The 20,976-nt window shown below is 38.0% G+C and overlaps 1 protein-coding gene across 1 annotated transcript in view; it reads left to right on the forward strand.

The window, feature by feature from the left end:
• abcb7 (ATP binding cassette subfamily B member 7) overlaps positions 1-20,976 on the forward strand; it is a 73,833-nt gene that overhangs the window by 21,569 nt on the left and 31,288 nt on the right. Inside the window, exons 5-6 of the mRNA XM_088925752.1 lie at positions 6,153-6,285; positions 17,496-17,764. Of these exons, the coding sequence (XP_088781878.1) occupies positions 6,153-6,285; positions 17,496-17,764 (402 nt within the window). The remainder of the gene's footprint in view (positions 1-6,152; positions 6,286-17,495; positions 17,765-20,976) is intronic.

The raw sequence follows: 20,976 nt of genomic DNA on the forward strand, positions 1-20,976 counted from the left end.
TGTGGACTTGGTAATAGTCATTCTTTCCTTATTGCCTGTTGGCAAATTGCCCAGTAGAGCAATGGCTTGAACTGTTGTCAAGAGCTACTGATATTTATGGTCATTCAATGCTACAACTATCATTGAAAATTCTTCATCTAGGTATTCAGTTGAATTGCTGAAAACCAAGTGGATGCAATCTGGGAACCTTCCTCTTTTCCGAGTAAAAGAAATCCTGAAATGCTGTGAACATCCTAACAGTATTGGCAGTGATAAGATGACAAATGCGGATAAAAAAATTGCTGCCAATTTATTATTCTCAGTAACTGATGACAGGATTACACGCATTAATTACCCTAAGCATGAAAACCTGATGGGATTACTAATGAGGTTTCTGTGTGTCACCAGGTAACTAAAGACACTTGGTTCATTCAAAACTGCAATGCCTTGAAGAGTGTTCAGACCCTTCCTGTGGTGTCCCATTTTGGGAAATTATGCCACTAATTGGCTGAAACGAGTACTTTGGTTTCATTCACTAATCCTTGGATCAGTTAATTACTGAATACGAAATGGGCTAGAGGGGCTAAATGTCCTCCTTTGTAACCTTTTTTATTATTGACTCACGGACATTTTCTCCCATCTCATTCTTTGATCTCTGTAGCTCTTTAATTTTTGTCAAACGCAGCTCAGTAAAAACCCTTGCCTGTTTCTGGGCTGCTCAGTTTGGAGAGAGTCTGATTTAAACAGTTTTTGGGTGGTACAAGGCACCTTCCATTTCTTGACAATTCAATAGACTGTGCTCACAGGGATATTCATGGACTAGAGAAATATTTTTAGGACCTTCTTCCAATCTGTGCTTTTCAGTGACCTAACTACTTCTTAGACTGGTTGAATCTTCTGAATCATTCTGAAATCATATGAACCACTATAAGGTCACTCAGCTAATTGTGTGGTCCATTAAGGTAATTATTTACTCCTAGATTAGGATTGCCACAGCAAAAGGTTTGAATACTTACACATTCATAACTTACATTTGTCTTTCATGTTATCTGTTTAATTTTTTATTTGTGTGTATTTCAAAGTATCAGGACTACAAGCATTAAAGAAACAAAATGTGGATTTCAGGGTCTGAATTCATTTCTATGACACTGTAGCGAATATTTTCATTAGGAGGGACACATTTTCATCTTAAATTATTTGCAAGTGTCTAGCCAACGTTATTAACATAGGGTGTGAATTACAAACATAAGAATGACTTAACAGTTTGATGCAGTTGCAGTTTGATTAAAGAGAACTTCAGGAGAGTTTTTTTCTCTTCTCATATTCACAGATTTTCTTCAATTATGTATCATCAATTTATAGTGTTTTATAAATTCAAAGATTCTTACAGGAAAATCCCTTTTCAAAATGTGATTTATGCTTACTTTTAAGTAATTATTTGAAATACTGTGCCATAAAAATCAAATGAATTTAAAACTGAAGTTCCTACAAGGTTGTTTCATAGTTTGTACGTTGAGGCCCTTTGAGGTGATAAAACACCTTTTACCTTTCAGAGCCAGTAAAAAATATTCATTGGAGTGCGGGTTATGGTAATTTAAGTGTTGATCTTAAGATATTTTTTATTTTTCTGTTTTCCACTGGGCAGTACAGTGGTTAGCATTGCTGTCTCACAACACGGGGGCCTTGGGTTGAATTCCAGACGCAGTGTGCTATCTCCATGGAATTTCTAACCATGTACATATAGGTTTCCTTTGGCTGCTCAACTTCCCTCCCACAGTCCAAAGACATAATGATCGATTAATTCCCTTTTGGGGAAATTGACTCTGGTGCGAGTGAGTATGTGTGTCAGTCTGGGTATGTACAGTGCCTTGCGAAAGTATTCGGCCCCCTTGAACTTTTCAACCTTTTGCCACATTTCAGGCTTCAAACATAAAGATATAAATTTTTTATTTTATGTGAAGAATCACCAACAAGTGGGACACAATTGTGAAGTGGAACGAAATCTATTGGATTTTTGAAACTTTTTTAACTAATAAAAAAATGAAAAGTGGGGCGTGCAAAATTATTCGGCCCCTTTACTTTCAGTGCAGCAAACTCACTCCAGAAGTTCAGCGAGGATCTCTGAATGATCCAATGTTGTCCTAAATGACTGATGGTGATAAATAGAATCCACCTGTGTGTAATCAAGTCTCTGTATAAATGCACCTGCTCTGTGATAGTCTCAAGGTTCTGTTGAAAGCGCAGAGAGCATCATGAAGACCAAGGAACACACCAGGCAGGTCCGTAATACTGTTGTGGAGAAGTTTAAAGCCGGATTTGGATACAAAAAGATTTCCCAAGCTTCAAACATCCCAAGGAGCACTGTGCAAGCGATCATCTTGAAATGGAAGGAGTATCAGACCACTGCAAATCTACCAAGACCTGGCCGTCCCTCTAAACTTTCAGCTCAGACAAGGAGAAGACTGATCAGAGATGCAGCCAAGAGGCCCATGATCACTCTGGATGAACTGCAGAGAACTACAGCTGAGGTGGGAGAGTCTGTCCATAGGACAACAATCAGTCTTACACTGCACAAATCTGGCCTTTATGGAAGAGTGGCAAGAAGAAAGCCATTTCTCAAAGATATCCATAAAAAGTCTCGTCTAAAGTTTGCCACAAGCCACCTGGGAGACACCCCAAACATGTGGAAGAAGGTGCTCTGGTCAGATGAAACCAAAATCGAACTTTTTGGCCACAATGCAAAACGATATGTTTGGCGTAAAAGCAACACAGCTCATCACCCTCAACACACCATCCCCACTGTCAAACATGGTGGTGGCAGCATCATGGTTTGGGCCTGCTTTTCTTCAGCAGGGACAGGGAAGATGGTTAAAATTGAGGGGAAGATGGATGCAGCCAAATACAGGACCATTCTGGATGAAAACCTGTTGGAGTCTGCAAAAGACCTGAAACTGGGACGGAGATTTATCTTCCAACAAGACAATGATCCCAAACATACAGCAAAATCTACAAAGGAATGGTTCACAAATAAACGTATCCAGGTGTTTGAATGGCCAAGTCAAAGTCCAGACCTGAATCCAATCGCGAATCTGTGGAAAGAGCTGAAAACTGCTGTTCACAAACGCTCTCCATCCAACCTCACTGAGCTCGAGCTGTTTTGCAAGGAAGAATGGGCAAGAATTTCAGTCTCTCGATGTGCAAAACTGATAGAGACATACCCCAAGCGACTTGCAGCTGTAATCGCAGCAAAAGGTGGCTCTACAAAGTATTAACGCAAGGGGGCCGAATAATTTTGCACGCCCCACTTTTCATTTTTTTATTAGTTAAAAAAGTTTCAAAAATCCAATAGATTTCGTTCCACTTCACAATTGTGTCCCACTTGTTGGTGATTCTTCACATAAAATAAAAAATTTATATCTTTATGTTTGAAGCCTGAAATGTGGCAAAAGGTTGAAAAGTTCAAGGGGGCCGAATACTTTCGCAAGGCACTGTACCCTGCAATGGACTGGCATTCAGTTCAGGGTGTTTCCTACCATGTGCATGTTGCTTTCCAGGATAGGCTTTGCCTCTTCGATAACCCTAATGGGATAAAGCGGTTAGAAAATGAAAGTGTGGCTGTTTCACATTGTGGTATCAACATGAGGCCCTGAAGCGGTCTGTATTTTAATGCTCCATATTTTTAAATGAAACAGTTTAGAAATCTTATATGAAAGTACAACATACAGATTCAGAATATATCAAATAAATATACAAAATAAACATTCTAAAAGGCGTGAAAAGCAATGGAGTTCCTTGTTTTTAGTAATGTGGTTAATACCAAAAGCATTAGCACATTTCTTTGTAATAAAGCACCTTCAATGTCAAACCATTTAGCCAAAAATTTTTATGAAACCACATGGAAAGTAGACTTCACCAAGTAGTAATAACAGATATAATGGGAACGTTATCTTGTCAGGAGCTGATGCTGCTTTTTTGTTTTGGGGATGGCACCCTCATTCGAAATGGTCATCTTTAAAGTGTGATGTATTTGCTGTAGCACTGTTCATGTCATTGGTTTTCTGTGGTACTACAAAATCCTTTATCAATTTTTTTTAATGCACGCACTGCTGTTCTTAATGCTGATTCTAGAAGAAAGTATAATGTCACTGTCAAAATGTACTAGCAGCAGACTCTTTGTACCCAGCCCTGATGAACACTGTCAAGATTACAGTGATCTTTCATTCTTTAACTTTGCTGTCAAGTCAACTTACAATGCTACAGGTCAGGCAAGCAGACTGAGCGCAAGTGGTATGTACAGACTATTAGCACAGAAGAGCCAATAAAATCCAGCATTTCCTTCTTAATTTATACAGCCGCCTCTGGCTAAAGGAATTTTAAAAATCAAACTGAGCAGAAAAAAAATCCTAGCACCAAGTGTTTTCAATTTTCTGTGCATTGTAAATGCAGTAGTGTTAGTAAAAAGTAGCAATGCTGGATACATTGGTACTAACAATTGGAACAAATTAAATACCTATAGGATTGTAATACCTTGGGTGTGAATTATGCTGACGGCAGCTGGTGCAAAAATAGTAATTGCCTTTAACCCAGAAGGATGAATATGAACGAATTCTGCAAAGACTAGAAAAGGCCTCGGGTATACGTGTATGAACAGTTCTCATATGACCACCATTGTTGCAAGCTATTATATTGCACAGGTGCCAGGAAACATTTTTTAAAATCAGGTGTTCCACTTTTTGTTTCCTTAAGGTGAGCCATTACATTACAACCTCACAGCCAGAAATCAACATTGAAAAATTTGCCTGCCAATCATGGGAAACGCGCTTTGAGGCAAAATAATAGTTATTTTTACTGCTTGGCCACATTTTAAAAGTTGATTCTGGTATTGAAGACTGCAGTTTCTGTTCATCATGCAGTGTTCACTTCAGCCAACGAGATTAAAGGACTCTCACGGTGTGTTCTTTGGCTTTGAATTTATGAGGTGCCGTGCCAACAAACAAGCTTGCTCTCTTGTGAAGGCGCTTATCACAAGTGAATTTCCTATTTAGGAACAGTGGACAAGTCTGGCATGGAACACCTTGTTTTGTTGTAAAGATAAGAGATTCAGGCAGCTTTTGCAAGTAAGATTATTTAATGTTTTATTTTGTGTTCCAGACAACTACTCCAGTAATTGAAGAATTAGTTTTGTGTTCACTGAGTGTATAGTCCAAATGCTGTTTGTAGGCTGTTCCTGCCTCAAAGGAAGAGGCGAGAAAATGAAATACAAATGCTAAAGGTCTGCAGTATGCTTGGTGAAATAAGGGACAAAATCCAAACTGACAGTTAACATCCCTCAAACTGCCCTTAGTTTATACATAGTCTGCATTGTTCCATAAATGAGTATTACTGTTCCATTCTCCAGTGGTAAATTATTGTTGTCACTTAGAAAAACTCTATACTCTCAAATTGCTAAAGTGCTGTATTATATTGTAAAAGGTTTACTAAAATAATCGGTGCCCAGTGGGGTGTTTGTGCTTCACACAGTCTTTGTAAAATTCAGGAATACTCAGATACAGGAGTTTATTATTATTTCTTAAACGAAGTCAGTTGCATTCTTACTGTTAACTCAGTTATTCACCTTAGGGACACTTTAGGAGCAGTGCTGATCATATAAATGTGAAGTCTTTCGCAGCAAGGTGATCTAAGCTAACATTCACCTAAAATTATGCATGCAGGAACAGAAGTAAAGACTTCCATTACATAGTAGCTATTTAATATGTAAAAGACTGCAGGCTCTTGTAGATACAGCAATACAAGGTGCTGAAGAGATCTTGCTTATCCCCTTGTTTTGAGTAAATTTTAGACAAGTGGTGTGAAAAAAAAACTTGATATTCTTTTCTGCTTCATTGGTATAATTTATACTGAAGCCTGCAGCTGAAAATGGATCAAACTGCTTTATTTCCAGAGCAAGCTGTGCATCAAAATGCCTGTTGGTTAGATAATACAAGGACTTCTGAAAGCAGAAAAATCCCACACAGGCTTTTCAATTTCTCCTTTGCTTATTTTAGTTGTCAGGGGCAAGACTTGGGGTTCAGGTGTTTGTGGTTATTGACCACCTGTTACGGGAGGAGGTCATTTCTCAGATTTCCAGGCCTTGCATGATAATGGTGAAATGGAAATGCTTCTATTTTTTTCAGATGATGAACATCGTGGTTCCCTTCATGTTTAAATATGCAGTAGACAACCTCAACCAGATGTCGGGAAACATGCTGAACCTGAGTGACGCGCCAAGTACCGTTGCAACCATGGCAACAACTGTCCTGATTGGCTGTGAGTACGATTCTCTTATCTCTTGGCAGGTGTTGACTTTTTTTGGAAGGCTACCGTGTATTATGTAGCATCTGACCTTTATGCAGAGATTAATTTTAATGCCGATCTTTAACGTCTTTTTGTTCCTTGTTGCAAATCGAGTTTTTGGCTGTCGTGGAGATTCGACTAGGGCACGGCAGTGGCAAGCTGTTTACCTGCCAAAAGTTGCATTCTTTTAAGAGTTAAGAAGCCTGTATGAATCACTGTGTTTTGCATCTTTATATGTCTCTTTGGTTATCTCGTCTTTGTTTTTTCAATATCATACAACCCACAATATCTTGTACATAGTGCTGTGAAGCCTGGCTGGCACAAGTGCATTTATATTTCCTTGAACAAATAAAAGACTGCATTGACTGAAGGCAGTCAAGTGATTTTCTGTAAGCTGCTCTCTGAAACTACTTCCTGAGAATCTGATGTGTATGTAGTGGAAGGTTTTATAAACTGTAATAAAACTGAACCCTTTTCATGCTTTCTTATTTAACTCCTGCACATGTCATGTCACCTAGGCTCCTGGAAAAAATAGCACAGACTGTATCTACACTTCAAGTTTAGTGATCTGAACAATAATTTATTAGGTCATTCAGTACTTTGTCTCTTCCTCCACACCTTCTGAGAAGATAATAAATTGCTTTGAAAGCAAATTGATGAAATTTAAGTAAAATTACCATCAGAGCTCAAACAATAGAACTAATTGTATTGGTAATGTGTTATAATACCCTCTCTAAGCACTGAATCAGTCTGAAACTTAATGCGGAAATCTGCCACAGTGGCTTTGTGAAAATATGGCCAGTGATATTTTTGATGTTATACCCACTTATTCTGGAATAACCAGTCATTTCTAACTAACTTTATACCTATAATGCACGAGGAAAGTAAGAACCTATGGATAGGCTCCATTAACATCCATACTTGTTATTTTTAACATAGTTAAACAGCTCTATAGTGCTGTATAGGAATGTCCACAGACAAACTCATGTCACAGTTACTATGCAGTTGTCTGACGTGTCCTAGGAGTCCCTGTAAAGCCAAATGTCCGATCCCTTCCTAACCCCTGCAACATTTAGTTGTATATAGTTACTTGGTAATCCTGGTTACAGTTGGCTAACATGGCATGAAATGCAACACATACCACAGGGCTCAGCCTGTGTTCTAAGCAAGCATCTTTGCTGCCGAGCCATGCACATTGTCCCCTGGGGTGGTACAAGGGCTATACCGTTGAGCAAAGTAGACTGAAAACTGTGGATTACATTTCAAATCCAATATATATTATGCAATATATTATGCAGAAATGGCAACTCCTAACCCTTCCCCAGCGACAGCATCACTTTAATTGAAAATTTCGGGGGAGACCCCTGCAGAGAATTGGGAATTTGGACAATGGATTATTAAAACAGACATATGGAGGTAGCTAATTGTTCACATGCCTGATTGAAATTCTTTGTGATGAAGCTAAGCAGGATTAGGGGAGTGGCACTGGGCATTTTTCAGTCACACTAAGTGTAAATCCTTCTGCGAGTCTGCACCAGGGCTTCACAGTATGGGAGTGCCTGCTGTTCGTGCAGTGTTTGGCATTGACTTTATTCATCGATGCTAAACAAATGCATCTATTTAGTGAAATCGAAGAAAGATGGAAAGAAAAAATGATATAAGGCCGTGAAAGTGATCATTTTACCTTAATGCTGTTTCCCCAAAGGGTGTTTTCCCACATTCTTGACAATATTAATGGGACTTTAGGACAATTTGACTGCAAGGAGCTAGATCTGAAAAAATAAACATTTTAATAAGCTGCAGTTTGAATATGACTGATTTTTCTATCCATACTAAACCTTTTCCACTTGGAAGTCTCCCTCCTTTTTTAAGATGGCTTCACTTGTGTACCATATTTCTGTGGTACTTTGATGTCCTCCACAAGAACAGTGTACAATTATTATTTTTTTTTCCTCCTAGGTCATAGCATGTTTTTCTTAGGCAGTTTGTGCAATATCAGTCCACTTGTCTTGTTGCCTTTTTAATTGTTCTTTAGCAAGGTACCAAAGTGTCCACCAGTGGAGTGAGATATATATAATGTATATTATAAAATATATATTTTCTATAAGACATAAAGAGAATGGAGAGAAAAATGAACGTTTTTTAGAAGGCTTTTATGGAGAACATATTGTGGAGAAGTATAATGCCTTGTTTTTACATGCATAAGAATGGTTACAAATGAGAGGGGGCCATTCAGCCCATCTAGTCCTTTTAGTAGTTGTTAATTGATCTGAGGAGCTCATGCAGCTGTTTCTTGAAAGAAAACAGGGTTTTGGCTTCAACCGCATAGCTGGGTAGATTGTGGAGCACTCCCACAAACCTTTAGGCAAACTTGTACTTCCTGTTCTCAGTTTAACTGCACTTCCATGTAGTGTCCAGTTATATCCTCCGGTTCATGTTTCAGTGTTCGTTATTAAGAAATCAGCTGCGATTTGGCTGTTAGTGCATTTGAGGTTTCTGAGCACATGTATCAGGTCCCCTCGAAGTGTTCTCTGTTCAAGATTAAAATGATTCAGTCCCTTCAGCCCACCAGTGTAGTATTCAAGCCCCGTAATGTAGGGCTTGCTCTCATCTTGATGGATTCCAGATCAGCAATGTCTTTTTATAACATGGTGAATAAAATTGTGCACAGTTTTCTAAATGAAGTCTGTCTAGTGTGTTAAACAATTTGGGACTCGTGCTAGCCTATATTTTGTTTATTAGCTCTTACTTGCGGAGTAGGGTAAATTATATTGCCAGTGCTGTTTAAGTCTCAGAGGAACAGCATCTGGTCCGGTTTGTATTCACGCCTGTGGTCTTCTTTTTGCTGATAACAAGCACACTTTCAAAAAGGTGCAAGTGAGCTGTGGGTACAATTTATACATAAATGAAGATAAAACCTTTTCCTGCCCTTGTTTAGATATATGTTCCTGCTGTAACACAGAAAAAAAATGCATCATAAATTCATTTTAGTTATTCTCCCAAGGAATGAGGTTTGCCCTTCATTTTCCCTCCAGCCTCACATTTTAATGAGACCATTTAAGTCCTGTGTGTGAAAGTGCAGAATTAATTGGTACTATGTCTGGCTCTTGCAGAGAACATAAGGAAATGGTACATATCCCTTTTCTAAAAATTGTAGATCTCAGGTTGTATAAACAGTTGATTTAAAGTTTTTTTTGTGATGCATAAGAAACAATTTTACTATGATATAAGGGAGTTTGAATACAATTATCTCCCAGTATTACTTTTCAAAATCTATACAGTAGCACTGCAAGGTTATATCAGAGTGACTGAAGGATGTAAATGTGGCAGCTTACTTCCCATTTATGTATATTTTAATTACAAATAAATTGCAACTACTTAAATGTAGTAATTTCTAATGATAGCTTGCATTTCCATAGTTCTTTTCATCCTAATGGATCCCAAACTGTTTCACATATAGGAAGCATGTATTCATCCACCTCTGCAGTGTAGCATACATCATTCTGCTCCAATAACTTCATCCATCCATCCATTATCTAACCACTTCATCCAATTAAGGTCATGGCAGAGTTTGAGCCTGTCTTGGCAAGCAGTAGGTACAAGACAGGTACACCTTGGATGTGACGCCAGTCCATTGCAAGGTACAATGCACACACTCCCAGAAGCCAGTTAATCTGACAGTACATCATTGGACTTTGGGGGCAAACCAGCAGTTCCATCACACAGCACATCAGTTGGAGAAAGGAGAAAGTGCTTCACCAATATGATTGATGGAGGGCTTTTGGGAGGCCAGAGTGTAAAAGGAATTAGGACATAGTGGGTAATTCTTAATCTGAACTTGGCAAATCAGGACCTTACTTTAATATCTCATCTCAAAGATGGCACTTTCTAAAGCACATACTTTCAGGTCAATGTCCTGAAACATTGCTTTTGAAAAATCTGGTCCAGGAATTAGAGCTACTTACAGCAGCAACCTGCTTTTCCTTGGGTGTCTTTTACCACTTCTGTTTTTAGTTCCCAAGTCTGAAATGGTAAGCAATAGTGCTTAAAAGCTTAGTAGTGAGGCACTGAATAAATGTAGCAATATGCTGTGGTTGTGTGTCAGTATTAATACTAGCAGTACTTTAATCCTGACAGGTTTTACATTTTAAATGTATATATTTTAGTGAACCATACTTACTTTTGAGATCCCATCCTATGTATTGTCATCATTAGTAGTATTAGTAATACTAATTGTGATGTAATTCACCTTGGAGCAAAATTCATGTCCATTTTCACCGTCATCTTTCCCTTGTAATATGCCTCAAGCAGAACTCATTCATTAACATTTATTAAAATGCTTTTTTTCCTTTTCCTAAAGCTATTCACCTTCGCTTTGCAGTAGCTCTCCCAAGGCAAGCGTTTTGCTTGCAATTGTCAACCTTATTTTGGAAAACAAAAGAAAAAGCTTCTCTTAGTAATGGTAATTACATAACAAAGCCACATCACTGCAGTCATCTTCACAGGCTCCTTTGTGGTGGTCTCTGAAGTCTCCTTCATGAATGGATTTGGAACTGATTAAACCTCTATAGAGAAGAGAAACAAGGTCATCTTCCTCTCATGCTTTTGGAGGTCAGACTATCCATTCATAGCTGTAATAAAATATATTTTTAATATATTTAACCATGAAGTTAAAAAATTGCTGTTTTGTAGGCTGATCAGTGTCTCTCTGGCTTGTCTGGCTTGGGAGAGTGAAGTGAGGTGCAAAGATCCATGATCTGTGCATGAAAGTGTCAGAACTTTCTTCATTTAATGAGAGGTTAACAATTCTGCATTTCCAGTGAAGACAATACACGCAGAAAGGGCAGCAACGTTTCTATGATACCTCTGTGTTCTTCTCGGGTATTTGGATGGCTGCACTCATCCTTAAATTGGCAGTTGAAGGCTTGCCATCACTGTACATTTGTTATAATAAGGTTGAATTTACTCTACAGCCAGCAGGGCTTGCATATGTACGTATGCAAACTCATAATCCCTTGTGTTTTCATTAAACTGTGTTTTCAGTATTGAATATTTTCTTTTTAACTTTTGTATTTTTTTCCCTTACTCTCTACTTCTGAATTGAAACTGCAGATTCCCAATTTATTGTTTGTAACTACATTGGAGTTACTGGTTTAAGTATAAAATAAAACAAATTCCCAAACTTCTGACCAGGTAATGTTTAGGGTGAAGCCGGAATAAGGTATTAATTGCTGTCATTCTGGGGGAGCCCTGGTCCTGATGGGTTTTGTTCCTACTAGGACCTTAATTCCCAGTGCTAATTGGTGCCTGTTACTCATCTGGTTGCTTGTTAAAACTTTTTTTCTGCAGTCATATTAAAAAATGTGGGGTATTCACAAGTACCTTATTTAAAGTACATTATTTTCAGTACCTACAGCACAAAGAACTTTATGCAGTCTCTCCTCAACTTGCCAATTAAGATTTTCTCCTTTATTTCTGACTAAACGGCTCTTAATAGGTGATCCGCTGATGATGAACAGACACAGGTGGGAATGAAATGATCAGGTACTCCCACAGTGAGTCAGTGTTTTTCCTTCTACTCAAGTCCGTTTGGTTATATTTCAGCTGAGTGAAGAAAGCACTGAAACTGACTAATTAGGACAGGATTCGAGCCAAGTATGCATCTCCTTAAAAGGTTTAAGAGCTGAAAGCAGTTTTAAAAACAGGCCTCAGATTAGAAATTGAAGTAATTTATCTTACTACAGCAATAGGATTGAGAACCTAGAGCACTAGGATTGGTGTAGGGTATTCCTAACCATGGGATATGGGATACAGTAGTCTGTACAGAACTCCATAGTATGACACCGCTTCATTTCCTGTTGTACTGCACACAGCCTTCCTGTTCCAGGCTTGTTCCCATTAAAAAGGTCAATCTCATATTTTTATTTCCTATCTGAATAGCACATTACAGCACATTATTAAAACCACACGCCTGACATCTTACTAAACCCAAGGAATTTCTTTCCCATAGTCTTGTATCCGTGTTTTCTGATTTTCCGGTTTTCTGAGTGTTTGTTTTCTTCTGCTTGGACTGAAATTGTTGCACAGCGGATAGCATTGCTGCCTCACAGCGCTGATGCCCTGGGTTCAATTCTGGATGTGGGGTGCTAACTGCATGGAGTTTGTATGTTCTCCCTGTGTTTGTTCTCTAGATGCTCTGGTTTCCTCCCGCAGTCCAAAAACATACTGATATGAAATTATAAGTAGTAGTTAGAAAATGAATGGATGACATAAATGGAGCTACTTTGTAATTTAAATTGCAAGAGAAAATATGCATTATCTATTACTACAGTGATCAAATTGCTCTGTAATCCCGAAGACACCAGGAAACAGCATTGGGTTTTATGTTTTCCCTTAAATTGGCCAAAAGAAACTCGTAAACGATCATACATTTTCCAGGATGATCAAGAGTTTAGCTTTTTTCAGCTGCTAATCACAATGATTAAACCACTAATTAGTGTTTCTAAAGTACTCTTCTAATAAAAAATGCAAATTAGTGAGATATTAGCTACCACAGAATTGATATATTTATGAGCTCAAAGAAAAATAAATGTAATGTTATGATTCTACTAATGTGTTAAAATTGGGTTTTTACCCATTGTATATGCTTTCTATGCAGGCATAGACACGTTAATAGTAAAGTCAGTCACATGCCAGGCGATTGAATTTCATGAAGTGCACTGTACAGTCATTAAATCAGATACTGTTTAGATGGTTACAGTACAAAGTAATCACTACTGTTGCAACTGTGATGTAGCATTGTGTGTCATGGCTTGTGTTGGCCGTAAAGTAAATTATTTTTTCCAAAATCAAAGCTAAAGACTATGAATGCTGCTGAATTTGTGTTGTCTGTTACATTTTAATTCAACGTCAGGCTTGTTCTGTTAAAAAGACTGCAGTTTTAAGAAGTGGTCACTTCAGTCCACTGTACTGTAGAAGTGGACATTGGGAGAACTGCATTTAAAAAAAAATATATTTTATTTTTTAAAGTAATGGTTAAAATGTCAACATTGTATAAGTGAAGTTCAGGCTAGTATGGCTTGTCTATGGAAGTTTAAAAGATAGCAGTTCCTACCTGTATGTGCAATTCGCACACACAGCTATACCAGTAACAACAGAGCAAGGGGAACATGGTTTCGGTATTTTGAATCAATACTCTCATCTTGAAAAGATGTTTGCCTGGAGAGCACCTTTAATGCTTAATGATTCTTTTGATGGAGGGGTCTGGTATTGAGCTACAGACAAGCAATCGAAATATTAACAAGCACTTGAGAGAGGTACGATATTCTGTCCTTTCAGTGAAGGTTTGTAAAAAATCTATACTTCCCCATCTGTAAGTTTTTTTTTAGTACATCCTTCTACTTTGAGCAAGAAACCATGGAACTCAACTCAACTTCTACAACTCCAGTTTGTTGGGAATTATTTTACTTTGCACGTTTCTGTATTGCTCTTGCCTCTACTTGCTTTAGTCATTGTAGTTCCAAGGCTTTTACAGAGGAGAAATCTTGAGGTGGCTGAACATCTTCATGTGTAGCTGCTTGGAAACATTAAACTGTGGAGGGAAAAGAAAAAGATGAAACAGGAGTTTCATAGCAGCTATACTTCTGTATTCTCCTCCCAATGAACACCTATTTTGTACAAATAATGTAGACACATTGTTTAAAGTGAATCTTTTTTAAAGTAAAAGCATCTACTCAAACACTTTTATGGGTAAAAATAAGTTAAATGTATATTGAGACTATTCTCGTCTGATTTGCATTTCACTCTTCTTGAAGAAATGTTGACTTTTGTACTTAACAGCAAGGTTATTCTCAATTGGATTGTCACCTGTCACCTAGAAAATTTATGCTGAGAAGCTTTGCATTAGATTTGGAGATTTTTTTCCCCTCTATCTCTTCTATTGTGAGCAGTACCAGCTTTACAAAGCCAATTCTTTCTTACATATAGCAGTAAATGAAATATGAATTTGTACTGTGATCTTTAGAAAGATATTGCTTTCATTACCTAGAGCTTTGCTCTTTCTATGCTCTTATGATATTTCCTTCCCAGAAACCAAAGCATTTGGCTCACACATTTAATACCACGTATTTAATATGCCATTAGAAACACCTTCATATACAAAGGTGGATAGTTTCACTTTGCTCTGCAAATTGTTCCAATCATTTATGAACAGCAGTATTATCAATGTCCTTATTATTAAACCACAGATGCTGGGCCTCATCAATACTGGGATGGAAGACTTTCAAGGGAACCCAGGTCATTAAACATCATGACATTGGCATTGCTCAAAGAACTAAAGGTTTTAACCATGGTGTCTGGCCTAAATTACAATCTAGGTTTCACCGTCTGGCCTATCTTAAGTTCCCTCTTCACTTAATTAGTGAAGCAGTAAACACTTCTCCACTCGATCTGCAGTACAGTGGGGCTACTGCTTGCAACCAAGGTGCTGCACCTCAGTGGTAAATGAAGTGGGTACCTTCCTGTATGAACAACACTTTGGAATCCTGTGGGATCAACAGCTCTATTTAAATGCAGTTAATTATAAGTATTATTTTTAAAACAGTCCTGTTATTGCCCATACTTATGTAGGCCTTGAGCTTGTCAATTTCTGATATGTTGCCAGGCAACCAATGATATTGTAGGATATCAGTATAATAGTGACACAAAGATTTCATTTTCATTCAAAAGACTTATAGTACAACACTACTATTTCCGATACTACATATAAGCACAGTTAATGACAAATTGAGTTCATTACATCTAATCTATACTGATTACTTGTGCTTAACTAAGAGGAGTATCTAAGGGCCTCTGAAGGGTCAAAATTCACTCAGTTTTTCTTCACAATTCTATTCTTTTCATCTTCCTCCTCCACAAGGCTAATGCTTAGAAGTATAATTCTAAAGGAGATTATAATAAAATAATTGTGTACAAATAAATACAAGACCGGTTATGCATCCTTTTCTGTAATTAATGGTAACCTGTGTCTTTGTGTCAAGAGAATTGTCCAGCTTTTTTTCGTTGAACAACAATGTATCAGTTTATTTGCAAACCAAATTAAATAGCTTTTGTTATCCTTTTGTCTACAGCCTCGTTTTGTAAATTCCAAATACAAATTAAAATGTCCTGCTTTAAGAAGTAATGCTGTAAGAATTGTTTTGTAAGATGAAGATGATACATCTGTGCAGTCAGTAACTCATTTTATGTTTCTGTGTGGTGAAAGCAAATAGAGAAAGTTTTCAAAATATGCATACAGTGGGACTTACGTTCTACGAAGCATTTTTATTTAGATGCAAGGTTTATTATCTCTCACTAGTAGTACCTCTATTTGTGGTCAAGAGCTGAAGTATTCAAATTAATGTAATCCAATAGGGTAAATCAAAGAGGAATTTGAAAGATCTGTAATATAAATGCCAACTCCTACTTCTCTAGATTATTGCAGGTGTGTCTAAATGAGGGATTGATCTGCATGAGACTGTGGCTGCACATTCTCTCTTTCTCCTCTCTCTTTTGGAAGGTTAATTAGTGTGCTAACCACCCTACACAAATACCACAACAAGGTGGGCTACTCATTTCCTGGGGGGGCTGGCCTTCTTCTGGATTTTGTTCACCCAAGCTCTCAGTTACATAGTAGTTTAATTGAAACCTCAAATTGGGGAAAAATACTAGACCCTCCATGAATTTGGCATCCTTGTAATATATTGATGTAGTGGAGCAAGCTTTTTAATGCTACTTTGAAATCAAAGCCATGTGTAACATCCTGAGTCTATATTTCATGGAAATGTACAATGAAAAAGAGCATCTATGTCACCCATAATACATACTTAGACAATTAAAGGCAGAGAAATACATAGCTGATCTATTCGGGTAACACTTAAATCACAGCAAAGTTCAGTTGTCAAAAAGGAAATGCACCATAGGCTTAAGTAAATAGTCCACAGTGATACTGAAAGAATTCAGTAGATCCTTTGAATATGACAAAGAGATTACTCATTGTTTGAGAAATAAGACATTTGGAGAGTGCAGAAAACTATGCAGAGATTGAGGAACATCCTCTGCAAGGCAACGTATGTTCCCTGAGCAAGGGAACACAAGAAAGATTATAAGTGAGAGGATGCCATTCTGTCTTTTAGTCCATTTGGTAGTTAGTCATTAATTAACCCAAGGAGATTAGGCATCCAATAGTTAATTGATTGACGGGGAAACCTTGTAAATAATAATAATTGTTTACAGTAATGGGGACTCCCCTCCACCACCACGAATGTGCAGCATCCACCTGGTAAAGGTTGAGAACTGTCTTTAACAGAGGGGTTGAAGTTTTCTTGTAAATTGTACTGTTACTGTACACATAACGGTGATTCAAATCCTTATGACTTTTAAACATGCATCCCAGCTAAATAATGAGAGGGGAGATGTCAGCGATTTTGACAAAGCAACTAGCATTATTTTGTGCATTATAGCATTATAATTTTATTATTTTGTCAGTTTTTTAAATTAAAACATTACAGTTTTACAGTCCTCATAATTTGATTCTGGGTACTATTTTTATACTTCTCTTGCAAGATAATGCATTTGGTAAACACATAAGTAAAGTGCTTTTTCATTATGTCTGAATTTCAGGACAGTTATTGTTGCATAGAGATTTTTAAGAGCTGCATGTATTATCACCTGCAGTAAGTGTAGGTCCCTGCATAATCTTGACATTGTTTTTCTTGAAATAATCTTACTTTCAACATTGTCATATTAATTCCAAAAATTCTCAGTTGGTAAAATCATAGGCCAACAGAGACTTTTTTCCTTAGGAATCTGTTACTTGAAGGTAGAAAGACCTATTTCATTGGTTTGGAAACATCAGTACATTTAATTGTAATAGATTGGGAAAATTGGTGAAGTAGCAAAATCACTGGGGCAAATCAGAGCAACCTTCTAAAGAAGGCTGAGAGCATTATGAAGTGTGTGGCTCATGCCATCCTTTAGGAATTTATACTCCTCCCATCTGTGTCCCCAGGTATAACAGGGATAATTAAAACACTACCTCAGTGCAGAATTGCTCAGAACAAGCATGAACTACTTAGCAGCTCTTTGCTTACATACTGGACCCTGAAGCTTATGTGTGGGACTTTCCACTTTTGCTCCATTCCCAGATGGCGTGTCAAGAGCCTGCGCTGCACTTTTCAATGAGATGAGGAATGCTGTATTTGGAAAGGTGGCCCAGAGCTCCATTCGGAGAATAGCCAAGAACGTGTTCCTTCACCTCCACAACCTGGACCTGGGTTTCCACCTGAGCCGACAGACCGGGGCCTTGTCTAAGGCTATTGACCGCGGGACCAGGGGAATCAGCTTCGTGCTCAGTGCCTTGGTCTTCAACCTGGGGCCCACTGTGTTTGAAGTGGCCCTTGTCAGTGGGATTTTAGTAAGTACTGCTTCTCGAGGATTTTACTACGCCATTAGTGTGTACTGCTGACTCACCTTAGAACCTTAGATTCTTGTCTTAAGATACCTGCATTTATTTCCTGCTAACATTTGAATTATGTAAAAAATAATTTGATTTTTGTGATGTTGCATGTACAGTGGCTATTCATCCACCTTGGATTTGATGGATATGTATGCATCACCTTGGATGGTTTTATATGGAATATTTTGCCATTGATGGACACAAAACGCTCTATAGTGTAAAAATGAAAACAATAAGCAAATATGTAAATGTTCACCCCCTTTACTCTGACGCACCAAAACAGGCTCTGGTGCATCCAAATGTATTCTGAAGTCACATCATTTGTTAAATGGAGTCTTTGTACAATTTGGGTGTTTCACAAGAGTTCAGGACACATATACCTAACTCTAGGAGGTCTCATAGCTCCCAACAAAAACTACATCATGAAGACAAATTAACTGTGAAAGAACATCTGGGATCAGGTTTTTGAAAAACACAGATCTGGGAAGGGTATAAGAAAATTTCCAAGGCAATTACATATCTAGAAAATATGGCACAACTGTGAAGAACAGGGTGTCTTCAAAAACTGAGTTTCCAGTTTAGTGTCAGGGAGGGAGGCCACCAAGAGGCCTGTGAGAACTCTAAATGAAATTACAGTACAGTCTTTCATGGATGAGATGGGAGAGAATGTGCATGACACAGTCATGCACAATTTCCTGGGTACTTCATGAGAGAGTGACAAAAACCTCAGATGAGATCTCGACTACACTTTTCCAAAAGGCATGTGGGAGATTCTGAGGACAAGTGGAAGAAGATTCTGTGGTCTGATGAGACCAAAATTGGCCTTTTTCACCTCAATGGTAAGCGCTATGTGTGGTGTATGCGTGACAGTGAACATCATCCTGAGAAACCCTCCCCTACTGCCAACCTTGGTGGTGGGCGACCAATACAGTCAAGAATCTGTGAGAGGAATTGAAAATTGCCGTTCACCAACAGCTCCCATCAAACCTGAGAGAGTTTGAGCAGTTTAGCAAACAAGAATGGGCAAAACTTGTAGTGTCCAAATGTGGAAAGCTGGTAGGAATTTATTCAAGTCTTATGGCTGTAATTTCTGTAAAACCTACCTCTACCCAAAACTCATGTAATAATTTATTTTCTATTTTATATTTACAGTGCCTTGAAAAAATATTCAGCCCCATCCCTTTTTTCACACTTAAGAATCTCAGAGCCTGGAGAATGGGAAAAAAATTTTAGAATGGGAATTTTTATTTGTAAGTCACACATTCGTATTCACAGATTCCCCCCCAAAAAAGAAAGATAATATTGAACCATAAATTAATTTTAAAAACTGAAATGTCATTATTTAAAAAAGTATTTGTCCTTCTTGGTCAGTACTTAGTTGAACCACCTCTGACAGCTATTACAGCCAGTAGTCTTTTTGGATAAGTCTCTATTAACTTTGTATACCGAGGTGGAGCAATATTTACCCATTTCTCCTTGCAACATTGCTCAAACTGGGTGAGGTTAGTTGGAGAGAGGTGATGGACAGCAGTATTGAAGTCTTGGCACATATTTTCAATGGGATTAAGGTAAGGACTGACTGGACCACTCACGGACATCTAATTTCTTCATGTTAAGCCACTCCAGTGTTCTTCTTTGTGCTTTGGATCATTGTCCTGTTGAAAGACAAACTTCCTCCCCAGTCTGATTTGTTTTTGGCAGAGAGTAGCATATTTCTTTCCAGGATTTGTCTGTAATGTGCATCATTCATCCTCCCATCAATCCTGATAAGATTGCCAGTCCCTGCTGCTGAAAAGCTTCCCCACAACTTGATGCTACCACTGTCATACTTCACGGTGGGAGATGGTGTTACCTGGCTTGTGTGCAGTGTTTGATTTGCACGATGCATATTGTTTAGCATTCGGGCCATAAAAGTTCCACTTTAGTCTCATCAGACCACAAGACTTTCTGCCACATCTCTGCAGTGTCTTCTACTAGAAGTTCTAGGCGTCTTGCAAACTCTTTGCAGGCAAGGATATGGCTTGTTTCAGCCAAGCCTTTTTCCTCCCATAAAGGCCCTTTTTGCGGAATGCTTTGGACATTGTTGACCCACGTATATTATCTTCCATCACAGCCACTAACTTGTAGCTCGTAAAATATTAGTTTATTAATATTAGAACGCAGTACGTTCTCTGATAAGTGCCCTTCTTGTCTGGCAACTAAGTTTAGGGGCGTGGCCTGATCTAGGCAGTGTGGCTATAGTTTCAAAATTCTTCGAGTTCTGTACAGTTGACTACACTGAGCTCCGACGGATGTTCAGTGCTGTGGAAATGGTTGTGTACCTTTCCCCAGATTTGTGCCTCTGTATAATTATTTTTCTGACTTGCTTCAAATGCTCTTTCCTCTTCATTTTGAGTCTCTACCATTCTGTAGTCTACCATGCTCACACAGAGAGGGATATTTATATTTACAAAAGAATTGGCAACAGGTGATCCACTAATTTATTACACAGGTTGAGTGAATCAACAAATTGGCTGACTTTTAAGGTGACAAATTGCAATTACATTCGTGCTTTTCGAATGTTATCATTTCAGTTTTTGACTTTTAGTAAACTGTGGAAAGGTTTTGGACCATTTGCTTTGTGTTGACATGGCGTGGAACAGTGCCAAAAAATCCAACATCAATCGATTTCAAATTCAGAATCTGCGGCAACAAAATGTGAAAAATTGGCTGCATACTTTTTCAAGGCACTGTATAATTAATTAAGGAGGATCTATAGAATTTTGTTTTCACTTTTAAATCAGAGTGTTTTCTGTCAGTAACAAAAACCATTGCCATTGTTATATGTATATCATTGCATACCATTGCCCTTGTTAGTTTTAATATCCCTTTGTGCAACATTTTACACCCTCAAGCACTATTTTGAATGATTTATAACTATGCAAATGTATGTCTCAACAGCTTAACTACAAAGATGCACTATAGCAATGATCTTTTGATTACATGAACCTTAATCTTCCAGAATGACTCTCAGGCAATTAATATTTCTGATAGAAATCTGTCTTTGTATAGTACTAATATTTATCTGTTTTGAAGGGCTCTCTATTTAATTATAACTGTGCCACATGACTTTCATTCAGCAAAAGAGTGAAAGGAAGAGAGAATTTAGCAAACAAACTGCAGAATGTGGT

The sequence above is a fragment of the Atractosteus spatula genome, chromosome 9, assembly GCF_055471065.1.
Source record: "Atractosteus spatula isolate fAtrSpa1 chromosome 9, fAtrSpa1.hap1, whole genome shotgun sequence".
In the NCBI taxonomy this organism is placed as follows: Eukaryota; Metazoa; Chordata; class Actinopteri; order Semionotiformes; family Lepisosteidae; genus Atractosteus; species Atractosteus spatula.